At 42.1% G+C, this 20,232-nt stretch overlaps 1 protein-coding gene across 1 annotated transcript in view; it reads right to left on the bottom strand.

The window, feature by feature from the left end:
• The window catches only part of NFIA (nuclear factor I A), a gene marked incomplete at both ends in the record, with an annotated part of 222,764 nt that overhangs the window by 34,835 nt on the left and 167,697 nt on the right, over positions 1–20,232 (bottom strand). The window contains 2 exon segments of the mRNA XM_082003188.1: positions 14,223–14,350; positions 16,864–16,981. Coding sequence (XP_081859314.1) covers positions 14,223–14,350; positions 16,864–16,981 — 246 coding nt within the window.

Raw genomic sequence — 20,232 nt, 5'->3', positions numbered from 1 at the left:
TCTGCATAGTTTTCTCTCTATTAAAAGAATAAGATTAGAGCTTGTAAAATTTTTATTGCACTCACACAAAAATAAATGAATAATGTGTGATATAGTTCAAGTATCTTACTAGTTCACAAAACAGGTTTATTTGATTTAAAATATTAACTTGTACTTAAAATATTAAGATTTTTGGGGAAACAAGCAAACAAACTAAGTCAATATTCTGAGGCACTACTTCCTATCCAGTCTTTAGTTATTATTTCCTTTTTATTTCAGCACATCTTTTGAAACTTTTAATACCTTAGGAAAAAAAAAAGCTTTCATTTCTTTGCTGAAAAATAGATAAAAAATAGGTATGGCCATCTCCCAAGTCTTTAAAATTCACTGCATCGTGAACTGACTCTTCAGAGTCGTGCTACTGTGCCAACATACAAAGAACAATAAACCTCTGGAAGAATGTACACAGTGAAGGCAGTTTATATAGTAACAAGATAATTTCATAAACCTATATTGAAGAGAAAGGCTGTGATGTAACATTCTAGCAGTATATATCAGCTACCTGATATTTACTAACAAGGTTAAACTACTATCCGTTTGTCTCAGCACTCTTCATAATTCACTTTTTAATGGATGGACAGGAAAAGTCAGCAGTGTATGGCACAGATCATTTTAGAAATAGGACAAGACAGCTTACGGCAGTATCTATTTCAAAACACGCTCCATCTTTCCATACGGTCACATCAAAAGTCTATACTTGGCAACTACAATGCTTCAAATCTACTCATAAATCCTTGGAGGGGTAGATTTCTATTTCTAAGCAAAACAGCAAATCTGAAAAACAGAATCCTGAGAAGGAGGTGTCACTGTCAACTGGTACCACGTACAGCACACCGGTTCGCATCTTCTCGGTATCTTATGGCTGTGCAGAAGGCGGCACATGGGAAGCTGCCTTCAGTGAGGAGTTAGGACATCAACCCCATTTTGTTACAGCTCCTCACATTGCCACGAAATGGCAGCAAGAACGTACCAAAATTGACTCTTATTAGGCAATAATAAGACCCAGCAATGCAGAATTAACCAAAACTGTCTTTTAAAATCCCTTGCAAGTGACTCTTGCAGCGAGACGATGACACCGCAGCCAACTGCCACATATGACTCTCCAAATTAATAATGGATTTAGGATATTCATTCCCTGAGCTGCGAGGGTTTGGGGTGTGTCTGCAATTATCTAGATATAAGTCTGACACACATTATCCTTCTATCAATGTCATTTCCCTTAGTAGCCAACAGATTATCAGCAGCTTTGTGATATTCCAGGTGTCAAAGAAGAATTAAAACCACAACAATTGCACAAACAAAGGGACAAAAGACGGGATACGTGTTTCTAAGCCCTGCATATCAATTTAATATGTGCAGCTGACAATGATGCAAATGTCCTCGGGAGAGAGGCAGCAAGATCTGTGCCCAAACATACACACACCACCGTCAGCAAGATGGCAGGGAACAGAAGCAGTAGGATTCCCAGCCCAGGACACATGCCTCAGCAGGCAAAGCAACCCAATGAAACAATCCTCTGGTTGGGGAGAATTTTGGAAGCACCTGATATGGAAAAGGGCCCTAAACAAGCCAGATGGTACTTTTAGCTGGCAGCAGAAAGTAGGAGACAGCCAAAAACATTACAGCATTTCCCCAAGAGGCCAGCAAATCGATTTTTAACCATTTTTTTTAAAGTGATGCGATGAATATAAAAAATAATCTTTCTATGCGTTTTTAAATCGCTAATTTTATGAATCATACATTTAAGAAGACAACAACTGGAAGAGATGAGAAAGCAATGGTTTTTCACTTTCCCAGGGTGGTTGTATGTTTGACATCAGGTTTCTATTCAGTCGCTGCCACTGTTTACTCTGAATTAAGTGCCAGTTTTTGTTCAGTTTTCCACGTAACATTAAAGAGAAAAATCCTGCAAAATTAAGAGAAAATAGCACCGTAAAATGACAATAGCACAACAATTCTCAGGACATGGGAGAAATGCTGTTTGTAAGACTGCTTTGTCCTCTTAAAACCTGTTCCCCCCAAATTACTGGGTTTCTAGATGACCATTTTTTAACAGAGGGCAAACAATTTATTTAACACTTACAAGTTCCCATTTGGCTAGGAATTTGCATAAGAAATACAGCTGTTTGGGGGATCTTTTAATTTTTAAAATCTCCAAATGGTCAGAATTTGCAATTCTGCCTGGATGAGAGGACTCTTTTCAGGAATCATTTTGATGTCAGATGTCAAACTTTCAGAAGCAGCTCCTTGCACGGCGTGTTTAGATTAGGTGTGGCCAAGCAGTTTTCACTCAAGGAATGGAAAAGAGATGTAAGGACTGAAAGGGCAGAGAGAGGCAGAGGAGTGACGAAACAAGTGGGAATGACTATTACCCTTTGCCTCAAAAATGCACCTCACACCTAGGATTGGCCAAGTTCAGAGGAAGAGTCAGGATGATTCTCTACTTTCATTTGCTGTTATTTTGGTTAACAGTAAAGGCAAGCCCTATGACAGGGTTAAATCTGGACTACATCCAAAGTGCTTTCTCCTGTTCGGAGCAAGGTAGTGCATTAGTGTACTGCATCACAGATAATACTCCTGGAGACAAACGTGGGCTGCTGTAATAAAATGGGACATTACATGAAGCACAAAGAAAGTTAATCCATACATTTATATTTTTTAAATCTCATTGACTGTAAATCCTTACTTTCAAAATAAGATGTATTTCCCTTCTATAGGTAGACCCAAGGCCTTGTCTCCAGCCCTTGCTGATATAAAACAGTCCCACTCTTTTCAAGAGTACTGCTCTTGGACATGAGGACTGCAGGTACCATCTCCCCTTGCTGGCTTTTGGGGGTTTGAAGATCTGCACGCAAATCCCAGCGAGGCAAATGAAGACTGTGCACAAAACAGTCAAACAGCCTATAATTTTCCAGCTAATTTTAGCAACAGGATCTCTTATGTTATGCTTTTTGGTGTATATCACACTAAAAATAGCAGCAACCATTGATGTGAGTGAACAGCAGAAAGGATGATCTCACTAGGGCTTCGAGCTGTGCAAGAGCGGTGCGGGCAAGCAGAGGTGGAGGATGCTATGGATTCCCTGCTCTCCCCTGAGCAAAACACCAGTGAAATCAGAATAAACTGTAGCCAGTATACATACTAGATGAAGACACTGCTGAACTTTAAGTTTTTCTGAAGCTGGAAAATGAAAGAAAACTGAGTATTTAAACAGCATCCCTTATTTAGGCTGTAGCATCCTTATTCACTAGTCACCCCAGCGCGGCTCGGCTATACGGGGTAGCACTGCATTCATGCCATATGGGTTATGGGTCAAGGTTACAGGCTACCCACCCCGGGTGAACAACACAGCTGCTGTCACAGCACATATACATTCCTGGAGGTATAGGATGGCTCTGCAGCCACTCAGCCAAATTGTTACCTGAGCTAACAGGCTGCTAGACAGATTTCTCTGCTTTCCTATGCTCACGGACTGCTGCGGTCAAAGTGTTGGGGCAGCACTTAACTTGAAAGAAAGTAACCCAGGAATGATTTATTCACTACTTCTGGCAGTAAAAAAACCTACTATGGAGCATCAAGCAAAATGAACAGGCAACGGACAAAAGAAGTGGTTTTTCCTTACACAGCACTGAGTAAAACTGGAACTTGCAGCCATGGGATGTTTTAGAGGCCGAAATAAAGAATGAGTTAAAAACATCCAAGCACATCTCCGAAAGAAAAGTCCACTGAAGACTGTCAAACACAAAGATGTGAACAGGGCCTCTGGCTCATGAAACCAAGCCGTTTGCTGCCAAAATCCACGGAGCTGTGCTCTGAAAAGCATCACTGGATGCCTGTCCTGCTGTTGTATTCTTTCCTTAAGTGTCCACTACCAGCTCTTGTCAGATACAGCACACTGGGCTAGGTGAGACTTCAGTCCAGCTGAGAAGAGCCATTTTTTCCTCTCTGTGGGCAGATCCACAGTTTTTGTACACTGGAATGTGCTGTACCTGGCAGCTGAGAAACAGGAAAATTGCAGTAGGTATCCAGCTCAATGAAATTAAGATCTCAGGATTGCTCCTCTCTTTGTGCAGAACTAGGGGAACATCTAAAGTCAGTGTGGCAGACACAGTGTGGGAAAGGAAATGAAAAAAAAATGTAATACGGTCTGCTGCCTGTTCCCGATCCTGTACCATCTTCTCTCTGTTCCCTAACACTTCTCATTGCACATTTTAACTTTGGGTGAAAATGTTACCTTTAAAATAAAGCCTGTTTTCTCCTCTAAAGCAAAGATCAAAACGTGTGCACGGAGTACAGTAGCTGCACTGTATGCTATGCAGTGGAGGGATGGTTGTACTGGGAATGTTAATAAACAGTGCCGAGAGCAGAACTTCTGCATGAAAAAGGGTGTATGTTACATCTCTCCCCCTCTCCCCTGTCTCATGCAATATTTACACAGCTGTGCTTTGTAAAATGTGTAGGGGAGTTTTTTATTATTATTTTTTTGTAATTTATTTACCTAAGATAGCCCAGCATCTGTTTTGTGGTGAGCTTCTTTCACAAAGTTTCACAGTTGCCTTGACTGATGCAAAAGGAGGTCATGGTCTTTACTCAGTGATCCTAAAATCATTTGTTTCAACTACTTAGCCATTCTATTTGGCTAATTTGTGTTCTGTTCTGTGTTTTTGGTTTGTCCTCTACTTAGAAATGTGCATCCCTTGGGGAACCAATCTGGCTAGGTGAGTATTTTAGTTATCTGTTTTATAAAATGCAGAAGTGCACAGGAATTTGCAATAATATGCATCATTTACTGGCTCTCAATATGTACTGCATATTGGCTCTGAAGACTACTAATATTTTCCAGCTGCCTCCAAAAAAAAAAAAAAAAAAAAAAAGAGTTCAATGCAGTCTTTGCAGTGGGTCCTTTCCCATGACTGCCTACCCAGGTGATGAAGACTTTTCCTGTGTCCTGAAGAATTAATAAGCCTGAACATTTCTGTACCAGCAGCATACCACAGGAGATAAAATATTGCTTCTGCTTCCCAAACACATTAGAAAAAGCATGTCTGCTGATCTCAATTGCTAAGACAGCACATGAAAGGAATGCAGTCCATTTCCTAACCGAGATCTAATCTATAGAAGAGTTTATAGATCCAAGTCAACATCCTGAATTGGTCCCAGAAGCAAACAAGAAAACTAGTTCAACTTCAGGAAGACAGGTACAATACTTTCAATGTGTTTAATCCCATTTTACAATTAAACAGTCCCATGCCACACTATCAGATGATCTTCAAGGATAACTGCATCAGAGGAGACCCACCTGGAGCTGACAAAGATTCATGTTTGACAGACTCCAAATCAGCAAGAAATGCACAGCCATATTCAAACAGAGGGTGCTTCTGTCCTTTGGAGCTCACCTCTGAAAAGACGTAGAAAGTGTCTGCTTTTGTCCCAATACCAAGGCAGCTTATGGTTTTCACTTGGTGTCAAAAGTGGAGCACAAACCATATTACTCTCTTTGCTTTATGTGTATATGTTAAACAGAATGGGTAGTAGAATATGGCTCAGCCAGCAGCAACGTCTGAAGAACATTAGGTCCATGAACTACCAATACAGCACTCCCATCACAGGAATCCCATCGTCATCAGAAAGCCTTGTTCCAACCTTTGTCAGGGAATAGTTTTCCGTGCGCTAAATCTTTCCTATGAATCTGAAGAATGATTCAGATGATGCTAATTGTGTGTGGAGCCAGAAATAGCTCAGGTGATCTTATCATTGTCACAGCACACAGATCTGCTTTTAACTTAGTCATTAAGATCAGTGAAAATAATATGTACGGATGATGCTAGCACCAGGCCAGTCGAAAATACAGCTTTAGTTTGGTATCTGAAGTGAAACACTTTCTGCATTTTTTAACTCAGAACTCCTACACCTCCATACGTATTTCTAAATTATGCATGTCCTGACATGTGGAATTGGATGCAAGAGGCAGAGCCACAACATTGACTGACTGACTTCTCCGGGACCATGCTGAAGGGATATTTTCCTCAGGGGATTACAGCAAAGCTGAGGCATGTGCTCTAACACTTGCATGGGATTATTAGTTTTATTAAAAATGGAAAGTACAATTTAGGCCGAATCTCAGGGCCAAGTCTGTTGTGTTATCCAGTGTCTGGAAAAAAAGGAGCCTTTGAGAGGTGAGAAAACATCTAGGACTTTTCAGTCTGAACTGACTTTTCAATCAGTAGTTCTTTCCCTACCTCTAACGTCCTTGCATGATTTTGAGACAGTAATGCCAGCAGCACGGCATGTTGTCACAGGTCTCATGCTACTACGTGAATTGCCAAAGAAAAGTTGAGCTATTGATCCAGTTCTAATCTGCTGTCAAAATGGCTGTGTCTTATAGCAAATGAGTAGTGTTAATCATTTGACTTGATGAATGCTATTGCAAAAGACTGACAATACTCAAAGCACCACTATTGACCTGCTGCATTTTTCCTGGCTCACGTTAAGTTCTTGATCTTTGCTGGCCTTGTCCAATTAGTTTAAGTTATCCATTAAGGTGCAGTTCTGGAAAAGTCCTGTTTAAAGTAAACAACAACTTATATTGGTGAGTAACTCATCAACTATGCAGCAGTCTGATTCTGATTGCCTGGCAGAGAAACACACATTTTGTGCAGTATCTGATAAAAGATCTATAATGTGCTAACACAAACCTATCATGTAGCACCTGTGACTAACAGATTGTGATATCAAAGTCTTGATGCCTAAGTGCTCCTGTAAATGCATTAAACTTTTAGCGGCAGGAACTGTAGACTGCCAGTGACAAGGAGCCGATATGGTATTTCAGTAAAAGTTGATAAGTGTTATTGCTCTTAGAAGAAAAGAAAAATCTTATGTTCTTGAAAACCACTGGGCAGCTTGTGTTTTGATGGGATACTGTAATGCAGAGAGCAGGGATAAGAGAACACATGGACTCCATGAAAGCAAAAAAATTTTAAGAAAAGCTCTGTATTCCACAGTAGCTGATGTTCCTTGAAGTATGCTCCCATTGTATGTTTGGCTTTGGGTTTCTACCTGTTCACTTGAAACCAACTCTTTTGGTGGCAGCATGCACACAGGGCCATTTTTAAGTCCATGTACCAGTCAATGGAAGCACGAAAGGTAGCACAGGCCCAAGCACACTCTACTTCTCCGCTAGGGCAGAACAAGGATGTTGGAAGACTGTAAGAGTGGGGAGAATGTGGGAAACTGCGTATAAAGCCTTGGAGGTAAGAAGAAGCATGGGTCTGAACGGGAACGGGGAAATGGGGTCAACGGGAGCAGGAGTCCTAGTCGCAGTATACAGTCTAACAAAGCTCAGAAGTTCTTCAGAGGAAATGAGCAGCGGAAGTTTGCATGAGCCTGGGAGGCAACAGGTTCTGTCTGCTGTACCGCTCATGGCATCTCTTCAGCTTAATGGCACAAATTAGGTCTCTGCCGTAAACCAAAATATTCTGGCCACCAGAGAAACATGATCCGTTTCTGACCTCCCATTCAAAGAGCCAAACTATGCTGTATGTAGGCTGGAGGCTTGTCTGGTTGCGAAATATTCCCACTGTCTTAAGATATTAAGTTCAATGGAGGAAAAAATGGCAGTGGTGCCTGCTGATAGATGTGTCAAGGTATGTAATGAAGCTGCTGCACAAGGCAGGTACAATCTTAATGGCTATGTGAGCGTGCAGTCTGACTTTTCTTTACACACTGAGAATTGGAGGGCAAGACAATGTCACATCTGGGAAACACTGAGTAAATGTAATTGGCATGGATCCTGGATGTAGACCTCCTCTGGTCTAAGGAAAAGAGACATTTCCTTGGTTTTGTTTTTCTTAAATAGGTCTATGAGTATCCAAACAATTCAGCTTAAGGAAATTAATAAAGATCATGAAATTCCTGTGTCTAGTTACAATCCAGTGAAAACTGCCCACTACAGCAAGTCACTGAAAAGTAGTGCCAGAGAATTATTTGATATTGAATACTCCAGGTCTGCAGTTGAATGTTTTCCCAGTAAAAAGGGATTATTTTTCTATTCCTTATTTTGTATAATACATGGTTCTTATGTTTTTCATCATATTTTCTACAGTCAATCCCTTGAAGCGTTGGCAGTAATGTAGCACAATCATTGGAAACTTCTCTGAGCTCTGAGTTAGTGTGTGGCGTCAAGTCTTTTGATGAGCCCATAGACCTTTTGCCTGAGGACACATCAGATGCACTCTGCATCACTGATGCTGGGATATACTATATATTTTTTATCTTCTAGGTAGTGCAAGGCAACAACTGTATTTGGGCATAAAGAACACAATCTAGGATCTCCCTTATACCACTTTCTCTGGCATTTCCAAGATGTAATTCCAAACGACTTTGAAAACAAACTCTTGTGGTTGTCTGATATGTGCCTGAATGAGTCTTTCTGATGTGTAAGGCATAAATAAAAGTTTCTTGGTAAATATGGAGAAGAAATTTTTTTGCGTGCTGAGAATCTGCTAAGAAGAGATCCCATGCCAGATTTAAGAAAAAGGTTATTTAAAGAAGAATTTGGACTGGTTGCCTGCATGTGGTTTTTCCATAACCAGCAATAGGGAGACACATGGTACCATTAAGTTAGGGGTCACTGTCACTGCAAGGAAAATACTCCAGAAAAGGATCACGGCTCCTTAGCTGCATAGAAATTGCTGGGAAATTATTTTCAGACAGTCCCATAGATGGTGGCATGAGAACGCGCAGCACCAGCCTGAGTGGTGTAGTGCACAATCATGAGGCTGACTTTAATAGCACCTTTACTACCAAAGACGTGTCCAGCAGTCTAACAGGGAGCTCTCTAGCTTACTGCAGGTTCATATAATATTATCAACTTCATAAGCCCCTGGAACTGTAAATATGTCTTTCAGTCATGCAGTGCAAGTGTTATTACTAATTCCTTAAGGTTTCTGCACTGAAAGTCTCATTTGGTTCCCGGGATTTTCAAGGTGAAGACACACAAAAGCCTAGCACAGCGTGACAGTGAGCAGAATAGCTGGGGTGGAGCTAGGGCAAAGGAAGGTGGATGACCACAGTATGAAAAGCCCCATCAGCCTTTCAGTGGATGGAGGACCACAGAGCTGCCCCCATTTTGCAAACAGCTGCAGTGCTGTAAGTTGGTCAGGACCACAACTGAAGCAGAGCTAAATGTCCCTTCAGATATCTCCGATATCTGCACAAGAAGCACAAGAAATACAAACGTACCTTTCCTGGGATTACTGTCCTCTAGGGACCTAACTAACTTGTGGAAATACAAGTACCAGGAAGATCTAAGTAAAGAAATAACAGGATACTCTGAACTTGCATCTTAAACATTTTTTTCCATGCCACACTGTAGAAATACAATGGAAGTAGAATTGGCAAATACCATCCATATGCTACACTACCAAATGACTGAAAAGCACAGTGTGAACATTACTGTTGGACTGAATCAAGAGAATTAATTAAGAAGTGCGTAAGCGGAATACTGATATACATTAACTCAATCTTATTATGGAATTACAAAACTTATACCTGTAATTATGGCTTGCCCCCATTACAAGCAGAGCTGCCACAGAACTGAATATGGGACAGCTTTGTACATGAGTTCAAAGCTAGTGTGATGTTGCCTGATTTTCTTACTAACATCATCTTTATTCTCTCTTGCCCTTCTTCTCAGTTAACAAGAGTTATGTACTGAAAGTGCTGAGATAAAGTAATGGTAAGGAGGGTATCGCAAAAGGTATTTGAAAAACAGAAGTAATTTACTACATGTCTGCTTTGTTTTACTTCCTAAGCCTTCCTGTTGTGAAAGGAAATTCATCTTTTCTGGCAGATCCCAGCCTTTTTAGGCCTGAGAGCTCCCCAGGAGCTTTTGAGTGCAGGTAAATGGATGTGAGACTCCAGGAGTACAGTATAAGGAACATGGAATTCATATTGGTTTTTGCTCTGGCTGTCATGTCTGACGTATAAGGAAAGTGCTACGTCCTTGCTTGCAAGAAGGATCTAGATGTAAAAACCACAGGGATAAGTCCTCTGCTCATTACTATGGTTCGAAATGGCACGAATGGAAAGGTCATGTTGCTGGTGGGTGAAGCATGTAGGATCTACACCCAGAAAAGCCTCCACGTGAGACAGATGTCAGGGTGCTCCGAGCCCCAGGAGCCCGTGACATAAAAGCGCAGAGGAAGGACTGTGGATGGACAATAGGTGCAGGCTGTATTCTACGTGCAGCAGAGACCCCAAGAGTAGGCACAGGGGAAGCATCCACTGCCTAATCTAAATAGCACACAGAGTGGTTTTGTCCTCTTCTGTTCTCCTGCCAGTTTGCACATATGTTCTGAGTATACAGCCTGCCCTCCAAAGACCACTTACAGGGGCAATCACAGGGAAGCAAAGCAGGAAGAAAGTATCCAAAAAGGGAATTTGTTCAAGAGAAAAAAATGGAGACAGATGTAGAGCGACTAGTCACGGCTGGCGGTAAATAACCCTCTGCCTGGAGTGCTCTCTCTCTCTAAGAGGAGTTCACATATTCCATTTCATATTTCCTTTCTAGGAAGTAAAATCTTCATTTTCCTGGCATTTGTTCTTTTTTTCTTTCCCCTATATACTTTTTCCCTTCTGTATGGTCTAAAATTCTATTTTCCCTTTCTCTTCTACGTTGTGCTCTCTTTCAAGTGTGACATTTCTCCCATCTCCCTCTCATGCAGACATAACTTCCCTGCACTGTCCCGGGCAACACCTTTTGCTACAACCCTCTCATAGTCTCTGTGCCACATGCACTTCCCTCTGTCTCTAGATGTGCATAAGCACATGGGTGTTTCACACCTGCTCCTGCATTAGAGACCCCACTTTTTCTCATGTGCACACCTCCGAATTAGCAAATGCAACATACACGGACAGAATAGTCATCCTCTCGCTCCCATAAACCTGTCAAGGCATATAGGCCAAGAAGCTATCTCTGCGTAAATCTAAATCTCCTGCGAGGAAGCAATCTACACAAAGGCAATAAAGCCAAAGGATATATTATTATCTTTGGTGTGGATCCTACTGGGCTGGGAGGTTGGCTGCTGGCTCCTCTCTGAACTTTCCTTCCCAGCCAGAACAGCCATCCCACAGACAAGTCTAAGCTTCCTTTCCTTGGTCTGATTTCCTCCTCCCATTGTTTGGCCGGCAACCCAAAGGACAGGGTTTAATTATGGAGTTTGGAAACCTGGCTTATGCTACTCTGCCAGCACAGGATAGAACTTCAGCCTGCCTTCCGAACTAGCATCATTCTGCACCGTTGATACCTGCATTATCCCACGCAGCACAAAATGAACCACATGGAAGAAACGCCAAGTCAAACAAAAAGAGCGTTTTAGTCTTTAAACTTCTACTGCAAATTTCACTGGGAAAAAACCAAAACACCGCAGCTCAGAGATTATTGTATGTTAAAACTGTGCCATCATTTTGACTGCAGATTAAATAAACTGCAAGGCCTTTTTCTGGACAGGAGAGACATCGGAAAGGATGGATTTGAAACAGGTCCAGGCTCCAAAGCTCCCCACTCAGAGAGGAACGCTGTGGCAAGCCACTGGGTAATATGAGATTTAACATCATTTGTACAGCTTTGAGATGACCAATGTATTTTCTAGGCAGACACCCCACTGATGACTCATAAAACAGTTTAGCTTCTGGAGATAGAGCACCCATGTCAAATACAAAGGGTCAGATGTTTATATCAGACCCACGTGTGAGTTCTGAGGTAAGGCTGAGCACTGTGCACAGACCACAGCAGGATGTGTCCCTCAGGGGGAGCCCCTTGTGCCAGTGACATACCACTGTTACCCTGGCATGGAAGGACACTTCAGTACTGTTTTGTCCTTCACTGCTGATAAGCTGTGGCTCTTTAGGTAATCTCTCTGCCAGCTGTGATCTTCCAGCGACCCTGTTTTACAGAGAAGCTGAGGCAATGAATTCAGAGGACAGGCTGCTGGAAAGCCACGACCGAAGCATTAGGGTGGGGCTGCGTGAATATAGCACAAAGATGGTTTGAAAGTGCATCCCACGCAGGCAGGATAAAGCTCTTTTTCTTCATAGCTGTGACAGTGATAGATAGCTTGGTGGATCTGAGCTGTATCTAGTTGGTACCTGGCTTGAGTCCCTGATGTTGCAAGGTGATTTTCTGCCATTTTACAGGCAAGACTAAGCAGAACCTGGGATTTTTCTGTAGTAAGTGAGAAAGGTCATGAGGAAGGAAGAACCTTATCTCCTCTGGCTTGTTCTTGCCTTTCTGAGCACCTCAGAAAGTTTGACACGGGCAGTTGTGCTTCTTCATGACGGGCACTCAAGTGGTGCCAAAAGTGGCAGAGGTGCTTTGGAGGCGTAAGGCTTTAGGTACTCTCTCGTCCAGCTCAGTGCCACCATCTAGTCAGGACTTGGATGAGACAGAGGTAATGACCACATGTGGGGAAAACCACCAGACGTGACAGCAAAATTAATCGCCAACCTCTGGCTGTTGCACAAATGGAGAACATTTGTCATTAACAAAGAGTACCCCAAACTTTGGGGGGGAGTTAGCCCCCAGTCTGACAGTGATGTAGAAGCAGTCACCCAGTCAGCTTTTAGCCATCTGTGTCTGCAGAGGAGGTTGTGATCTCTCCTTTTCAATGGGCTCTGAGCAGAGAGCTGCTCCATGAGCAGACTAGTTTAGTACAAGGTGAAGCTCTGCCTTACATCATCTGGAGCCTGAAGCTGATGGAGGAAGCAGCTCCTGGTGTCTACTGAGCAGGACACCTCACTGAAAACACCAGAGCCCTGGGGACAGTGGTGGCAAGGCATTCATGGGAAGCCTGGGACTTGTCTGCCTGCAGGTCCACCCTCTCCTCCTGCCAAAGTGCCACATCTGCACTCAATAAGGGTCCACAAGCTGGCTCCTCCTCATTAGAGGAGAGAGGGCAGCTGGCAGGGGATTCTCCAAGGGCTCCCAGGTGCAGGAATCAGTCCCCTCCCAGTCTGGAATAGCCCAAATTTGGTGACTTTCTGGGCATGCTGTAAAGGACAGCTGTTTGACAGAGTCTCCAGAGAAAGCTGTGGGTATGTTTCCTACATGATGAAGGATATAGGTGGCTGGCCAAGTGCCCACAGAATGGATTTTAATGCTGTTCAGGTTGAATTTACTTTTCTGTGCTATATGGTTCATTATACACAGTGCCTTGCACAAGCATGTGTTGTTTCAAAACAAACCAAAAACATATGATTTTAAATTCAAACAAACAACAAAGAAAAAAAAAAAGTATTGCGGAAGATGCTCTGGGCTGTTTAGAGGGCCTTCTCAAACACTAGGAGGCTGAAGATGAAAGCACTGCTTGCCTTCATCTAACAAATAAGACTTCCGTTATTTTTATTGGCAATAAATATTGAATATTTAGCTGTAAGCAAAATTGAGGTATTAACTTCACCTATGCATGTAGCACTGACCAAGAAAAATATTTTCAATAGTATTAAGCACCCAGATGATATGAATATAAGTGATCAATGGACAGTTAAGTATGTAACATAACATAACCCAAAAGATGATCAACAAGAAAGATCACACACAAAAATTAACTCAGAAAAGGCAGAAGAGCTGCATCCTAAACCTTATGAAGGTTGATACCTACACCTGGTGATATCTATTTTGATATGAAGCCTCCAATCATCCTTCATGGTATTACAGAATAAAACAACTCCTTCTGTAAGTACCTTAAAAGTCATTACCAAGTGAGCTCAAGTGCTGTATAATGCCTGAAAAGCCCTTCTACCTTTTATAAATTCAGGGATATTTATTTAAACAGTATAACTGTAGGGCACAGCCCAGGCAGGTACTGCTTTTTGCTAAGCGATTGTCACTGCTATCCCAGAATTGAATCTGGATGTTTTGACAGAAAAAGACTGCCTATCTTTTGCTGCGTTATTTAAATACTTCAGATATTTGGCCAAAATACAGGAGTGACACATTATAGAAACATTCACAGCTGCAGGAGCAATAAAACCACTACAGTGTTTTCATTAGACTGACCTTTTCTCAGAAGAAGTTACAAGATGTTTAGAATTGATCACCTTTCTATGCAGCATTCAGTGTATTCTGGTAACAAAACTGAGCAACTGGAGATCATGTTCTCAGGCTGCTGAAAGCCGTGGCTTACCTGGCTCCACTTCATGCCATCCACTTGACTGGCTGCCGCTTCCTGGAGAGCGCCCTTGGCTTGTATAAAACGGCTCCTCACCAGGACTGTCCATCTCATCCTCCACAGACTTGAGACGTTTTGTAGAGCTGAGAAAGTAAAAACATAATACATACTTCATGTATGGAAAGGAACAAAGGCACTTCTCTTAGAACATATCTTGCTAGCCCGGCCTGAGACTACCTTGGTTATGGAAACTATAACAGATTTAGGGCCCTGAGAAGGGGATTGTATGAGTTCTGTGTGGCCATCCTGCCCACCCAACCTCTTGGCATCCACGTTTTGATTCTGCTTTGCTTCATTGCCAATAGCTTAAGCTTCAGTGAGATACAAAACAGCCTCTCACAGAGTCCAGGCTGAACCCAAAACATAAGTTAGTTTAATTAGAAGATAGCTTAGCATTTAGGCTTTTACAGATCAGAAAGTAGGATGTTTTTCTAAGCATACAGAGGTCAATAAAAAGGCAAGAATTTCATTTGTATTGCATAATTTTTGCAATTTGAGCGAATATGGTAATGACATCCAAGATTTATTTTAACTGTCAGATTTTTCCACAGCTTATTCAGAAAGTCGTTTATCAGGTCAAACATATCTTCAATCTTTTAACCGTAGCCATTACATTAACCCAGACTTCAGTCCCATAAGAAGAAGCGTAGACGAATGATGGAAGAATACATTCTTGGTTCAAATGTTCACATAATCCTGCAAGTACAAGCATTTTACTGTGCAACTGCATGCCACCAAGCATAAAAAGCCCCCAACAGGTATCTCTGGCCAGTGTCAGTACTAAAGAATTCCCTTGTGATATATCACACCTCCCTCACCAAAGGCTCAGGAGACAGAAGAGCCCTTTCAGTGGTCTCTGGTGGCCCCTGACTCAGACTCCAGTAGTTTTGCAGGGAGAGGATCCCAAAGCCAAAGACACTTAGCTTGGCTCTGTTTTCTATAATGAGTTGTACAGACTGCGTGGGGACGTTACTGAGAATTTCTCTTCTAAGTACTTTTCCAAGGCTGGGTCAGCTCACTTTTTTCACCAAATCTGTATTCTATTAAGACTTAAGGCATTCAAGAACAGGCTCCTCTGTGTAGGGGGAACATATTTAACAGAGATAAAATATTCCACTGCAATTTCTATTGGTTTAAAACTTGCAGCCTCTCTGCAGCTCCCCACCCGAACCTCTGCACAGGTAGGAGCTGGTGGGTATGCAAAATCAGTTTGTGAGAAACAGGAATAATAATTCTTGCGGTATGCGTGGAATGCAGGTTTGGCCATTCCTTAATTTAGAGAATTGTTATGTGTCAATAGGGGAAATTGTGTGCATACAATATAATTACCGCCTGATAATTCTGCTGAGTCTGTGTATTTAAGGAATATTTTTTTTTTCTGACTGGGAACAGCCTAATGAGAGGAAAACAAACATATTACCAAGTTATTAACTACCCATGCTGTTTATAATTAGCTCCTTATCAGTGGTAGCTATTTGCAGAAGAATAGAAGAGCAACAACCGAGCTCTTAAGTAACATTAATAACCCCACTTTTTTGCTTCTGGAGTCACAACTAAATTCTACCTGAGAATGGTGCTAATGATGAGCACTGTAGGGTACACAGTTTATTCACAAGAAAGAAAGAGCACAAAGTTTTTACTTGACGTGTAACGGGAATTGCAGTCACGGAGCTTCATAATGTGCACACTAAGTGCAAGACGTAGAATGTTCTTCCAAACACTGAAAACTGTAAGAAGTTATTGCTAAGAGCTTGTCTTTAAGGATATATTTTTTTCATAAAAAAAGCAGCTATATTCAAACTATAGAGACTTTTTTACGTGTGTACTTGCTTACTGCAAAGCTGGTGGCACTGCAGACTGACATAAAAATGTAAAAGAAACCTGGGATGAAGTTAGACTTTCTTGTCATGTCTTTGAAATAAGTGATCTATTTTGGCTGTGGGGGGAAAAAAAATCAATCTGGTTCCTTAATAGTGTTCAAGACCACTAGAGTGACTGGGCTTGTTTATAAATCTAATCTCGTGGATGGTTAAAGTCAAAGGTAAAAAATAAAAAATATCCTTGTTTGATAGTTGGCATCTAAGCCAAAATCAAAATCAGACCGGATAGTCATCTGCATTAGCAATTCAGTTTTCTAAAGGCTGAGTCACAAATTTCTAAATGCTATATCAAAACTAGAATGCATTATAGGCCAAGGTCCTAAAATGATGTTAGTCTCACAGATAGCACTTTTTACGATAAAGAATGCATATATGTCTATCTTACGATTTTACTGCTAGGAAAAAGTCGCACATCTCAATATGCTCCCAATTTTCTTCTGCCACAAGTGACACTCCAACAATTCCAGTGGAACTTCACTGAGATACAAGCCAGAAGTTACACAAGTCAATGCTGCAGTTTTTCTTCAAAGCTTGTATGTATAAAAAGAACTTTAACAGCAATCCAGTTGAACATTCAGCTCTGTGAATCTGAAACAGCTCCACATCTTGAGGCCCCCAAACAGCTTGTCAAAGAATTTAATGGTTACTTTCCCAGATGAGTAATGATGCTGGCCTGGGTTTCCAAGTAACTTGGTATTAGGCAGAGATTAAATTACCTGGTAGAGGATGTGCTAGGTAAAGACCTCCTCATTGCTCCTGGGCTCATGCTGTAGTATGAAGAACTTTCCAAATCTGAGAGGGAGAAATTAGGGCCTGTTCCTGCAGCTATCGGTGCTGGGGAAACAAAAAAGATTGCAGTCAGTAAGTCATGTGAATAAGGCATGAATTGCACTTCAAAATCACTTTCTTCTTCCTCATGAGTGTGTTTAGTTTTACAACAAGAACAGGTGGGACGTGGAAATTAGGAAATGCTAATGGTAACTGGCATTGCAATCAAGAAGATGTAAATTTTATCAAGAATGCAAAGTTCGATGACACAGACTCTTTCTTACATTCCTCCAAAAATGGAAAAAAAAAATTAAACAATTATGGGAAGACTTTCTTTAAGCACTGCCTTTCTGTTAATATCATTCTAACATTTAATGAAACTTGTTGCTTTCACTGTTAGGACAATGTTGCATTTATTGGCATAGTTACAAATAGACTGCATCACCCCTGTAGTGTGCTTGGCATAATCTATAAGCAGTATAGGCAGGGAAATACACACCTCAGGACCTTTGGTATATATGTGATGTACATCCACAAGGACAGAGGTTACAAATGCTCCTTGGGGAAAGCACAAAAGCAGATGAGAAACCCGAGTTCTTCTCGGCCTGTGAGCATCTGAGTTTTCCTCTGGCCTCTCCTCCAGCTAAATCAGAGCTAGAGACATATGACTCTCAAAAACTTTTATCCAGCAGTTAGCTTCCACTGTTCACCTCTCACTGCCCTACCCAGCACCTAAGTTTTATTGTAAGGGGTATGAATACCTTTAATTTCCCTGTCCTAGAACCTTAGTTTTATATTAAAACATTATGAAGTCATTTGCAGACAGAAGGCTATGAACTCCATGTGCCGCATTCTTCTGGGAACAGGAAAGGAACAGAGCAGTTTAATGTTACAAGTCAACAGACAGTGCATTTCACAAAAAAAACGCCACTCACTATACAGCAAATGGTACCATATCCACTGTTGCTGTTCCAGTGCTTTTTACAGGACAATACAACTTTGGGAGCTGACAACTACAGATCATGATATTCTCTCACATTTCAGAGACATCTGAAAAAGGAGGCACTGCACAATAAAATGCACAAGCTTGGCCTGGAACGTATTGTCTGAGCTCCCTGATTCACAGCAACAAAGGAGAAGCAGTCTCAGTGCCACACAAGGATGCTGAGCCAAGTTTAATCTTTGGTCTGAGAATCTGGCCCATTTTCAAACATGAAAAAATCTTTCACTCCGACGGGGCAGGAGTGAGGAAATGAAGACAGGATAGCTCCCATCACCCAGCTAACATGCCTGGGCCGAAACGCAGGCTTCTGGGAGTGCTGCCATTGACTGTAATGGGGCCAGTATTTCACCCCAAGTCTTAAGGAGCTCACAATGTCAGATTTGACAGAGGAATAATGTAGCTTTGCAGCTGCCTCATCATCCCCACAAGACAATTAGTTGTTGTTTGGCAAGGATCTTTTAAGAACGTCATTGAGACAGAAAGGGAATGGCCTGGATAGCCACGGACTTTTAAAAGCATGAGATGGAAAATACACAACGCCATTAAAACTTGAGAAAATCTGGAATGGTCATTAAAAGGAATGAAGTTGGGAAGTAATTTATGACAAGAGCACTCAAATCCTTTGTTATATTCTCTTAACTATTATACGCTTCCTGCACACTGGGTATATGAGAGGGTATGTAACAGAAAGAAAGAAAAATTAAGCATAGTAAAATTAACTCGTTTTATCAATTTGTGCTTTCTGCAACAGTTTCCTGACAGCAGCTACAAGAGGCCGTAAAACTGATGAATTTGCATGGAAAAAGAAACCGGTGTAAGTAATTTGTGTAAAAGGTAACACGGACATGGACTGCTATAATTCAGACACCCTGCAGATAGCAGACTGCTGCAGTGTGAGCAGTTATGGGTTAGAAAAATGACCACACTGCAGTCAGTCTGACTTGAATGGAAATCAATCATAAAGGTACTCTCTGCAGCATCTACTGCACAGTTTTCAGCAACTTCCTCGCCAAACAGATTTGTGCTCTGCAAACCCTTTGCTGATCAATTCCTCTGCACCCTCTACCTACCAAAGCCTCACTTACAGGTTAAGCATGCTATTTTCCAAACAGGAACATAAAAAGGCAAGCACTAAATTAAAGCACCGTTTCTTTCTGAGGCACGATGAATTTCCTAGGCATTGCAAGATTTATGAAACAGTTTTATTCCAAACAGCTATGGAAGAAAAACTGGTACGTAGGTAACGCTTCTCTTCTTTCTTTCACCCCCTCTCTGTTTATCGTTCTCTCCCCAAATTCTGGACATTTCTGTTCCAACCCTTGAATTGGCCCTAAAGGAAAATGAGATGTATCTCCAGAGCAAGGGTGAGGTAGGAACAACGTATTGCTAACGCTGTGTAAACTCAGCACAAAGTAGAAAGGGCTAAGCACACAGTAATTTTCGCCCGGGTAGCAAACACAGAGGATGCTTTGTTTGTTATAGGCCAAATCACCTTGCCACACTCAAGAGCCTGTTTGCAACCTAAGGGTTAAAGAATGAATCCCACCTCTGATATATACCAACAGACCGAAGCAGCAGAGGTTCAAGTGCCTGGCTGGCCTATGGCGGCGAGTACCCCAAGCCCCTTGGCAGTCCTTACACAGGAGCCATGATCCTGTCACAGCCAACTCAGGATCTCTGGCTCTAGAAGTGCTGTGGCAAACGTCATACAGGGCTAAGCTGTTCTGAAATCCCTTCTCCTGACTGCCTGACAGGAAGATATTTGGTGCCGGTCTTTCAGCAACTGCAATATTTGCTTGCAGTTACCCCATTTACTATCAAAAACATAGCAACACGCTGACTGTAGAGCTCACTCTGAGGCTGCCGGCAAGAGGTTAATGTTTTTCATCTGCATGGCGGAAGGTTGCTTCCTGTTCCCAGCTGGAATTTGGTTGAAGCCATGAGTCTGTCTCTGCTTCAGCCTTGGTGGAGCTGAGCCACACCTCGCACCTCCTGCGCTGGGCTTTGGCTGCGGGGAGCTCGCTGCCTGGCATCTGGCTCCTCTGATCACCCTTGCGTTCGGTGGTGCAACGCGCCACGTGAGTGGGCATGGTGCAGCTAGCCCAGCCAGGAGGCATCTAAGCCTGCTCCAAATGGCTTTTCATGCTGCCTTTCTGGACTGCCCACTTTGCAAGGGCAATGGGAAGGGAACACTTGTATTTATTGCAGGATTCCCTGCAAAGGCTGCAGCTCCAGAGAGTAAGCAAAGGGATCAAAGGGGTGCAAACTGTGGCAAAGCAAATCTAAATTAAACCCCTTAACTGTAGCTTCTGAC

This window comes from Phaethon aethereus, assembly GCF_964289735.1.
Source record: "Phaethon aethereus genome assembly, chromosome: 8".
In the NCBI taxonomy this organism is placed as follows: Eukaryota; Metazoa; Chordata; class Aves; order Phaethontiformes; family Phaethontidae; genus Phaethon; species Phaethon aethereus.
Note: the sequence above shows the minus strand (reverse complement) of the source record. Positions and strands in the feature narration are given on the sequence as shown.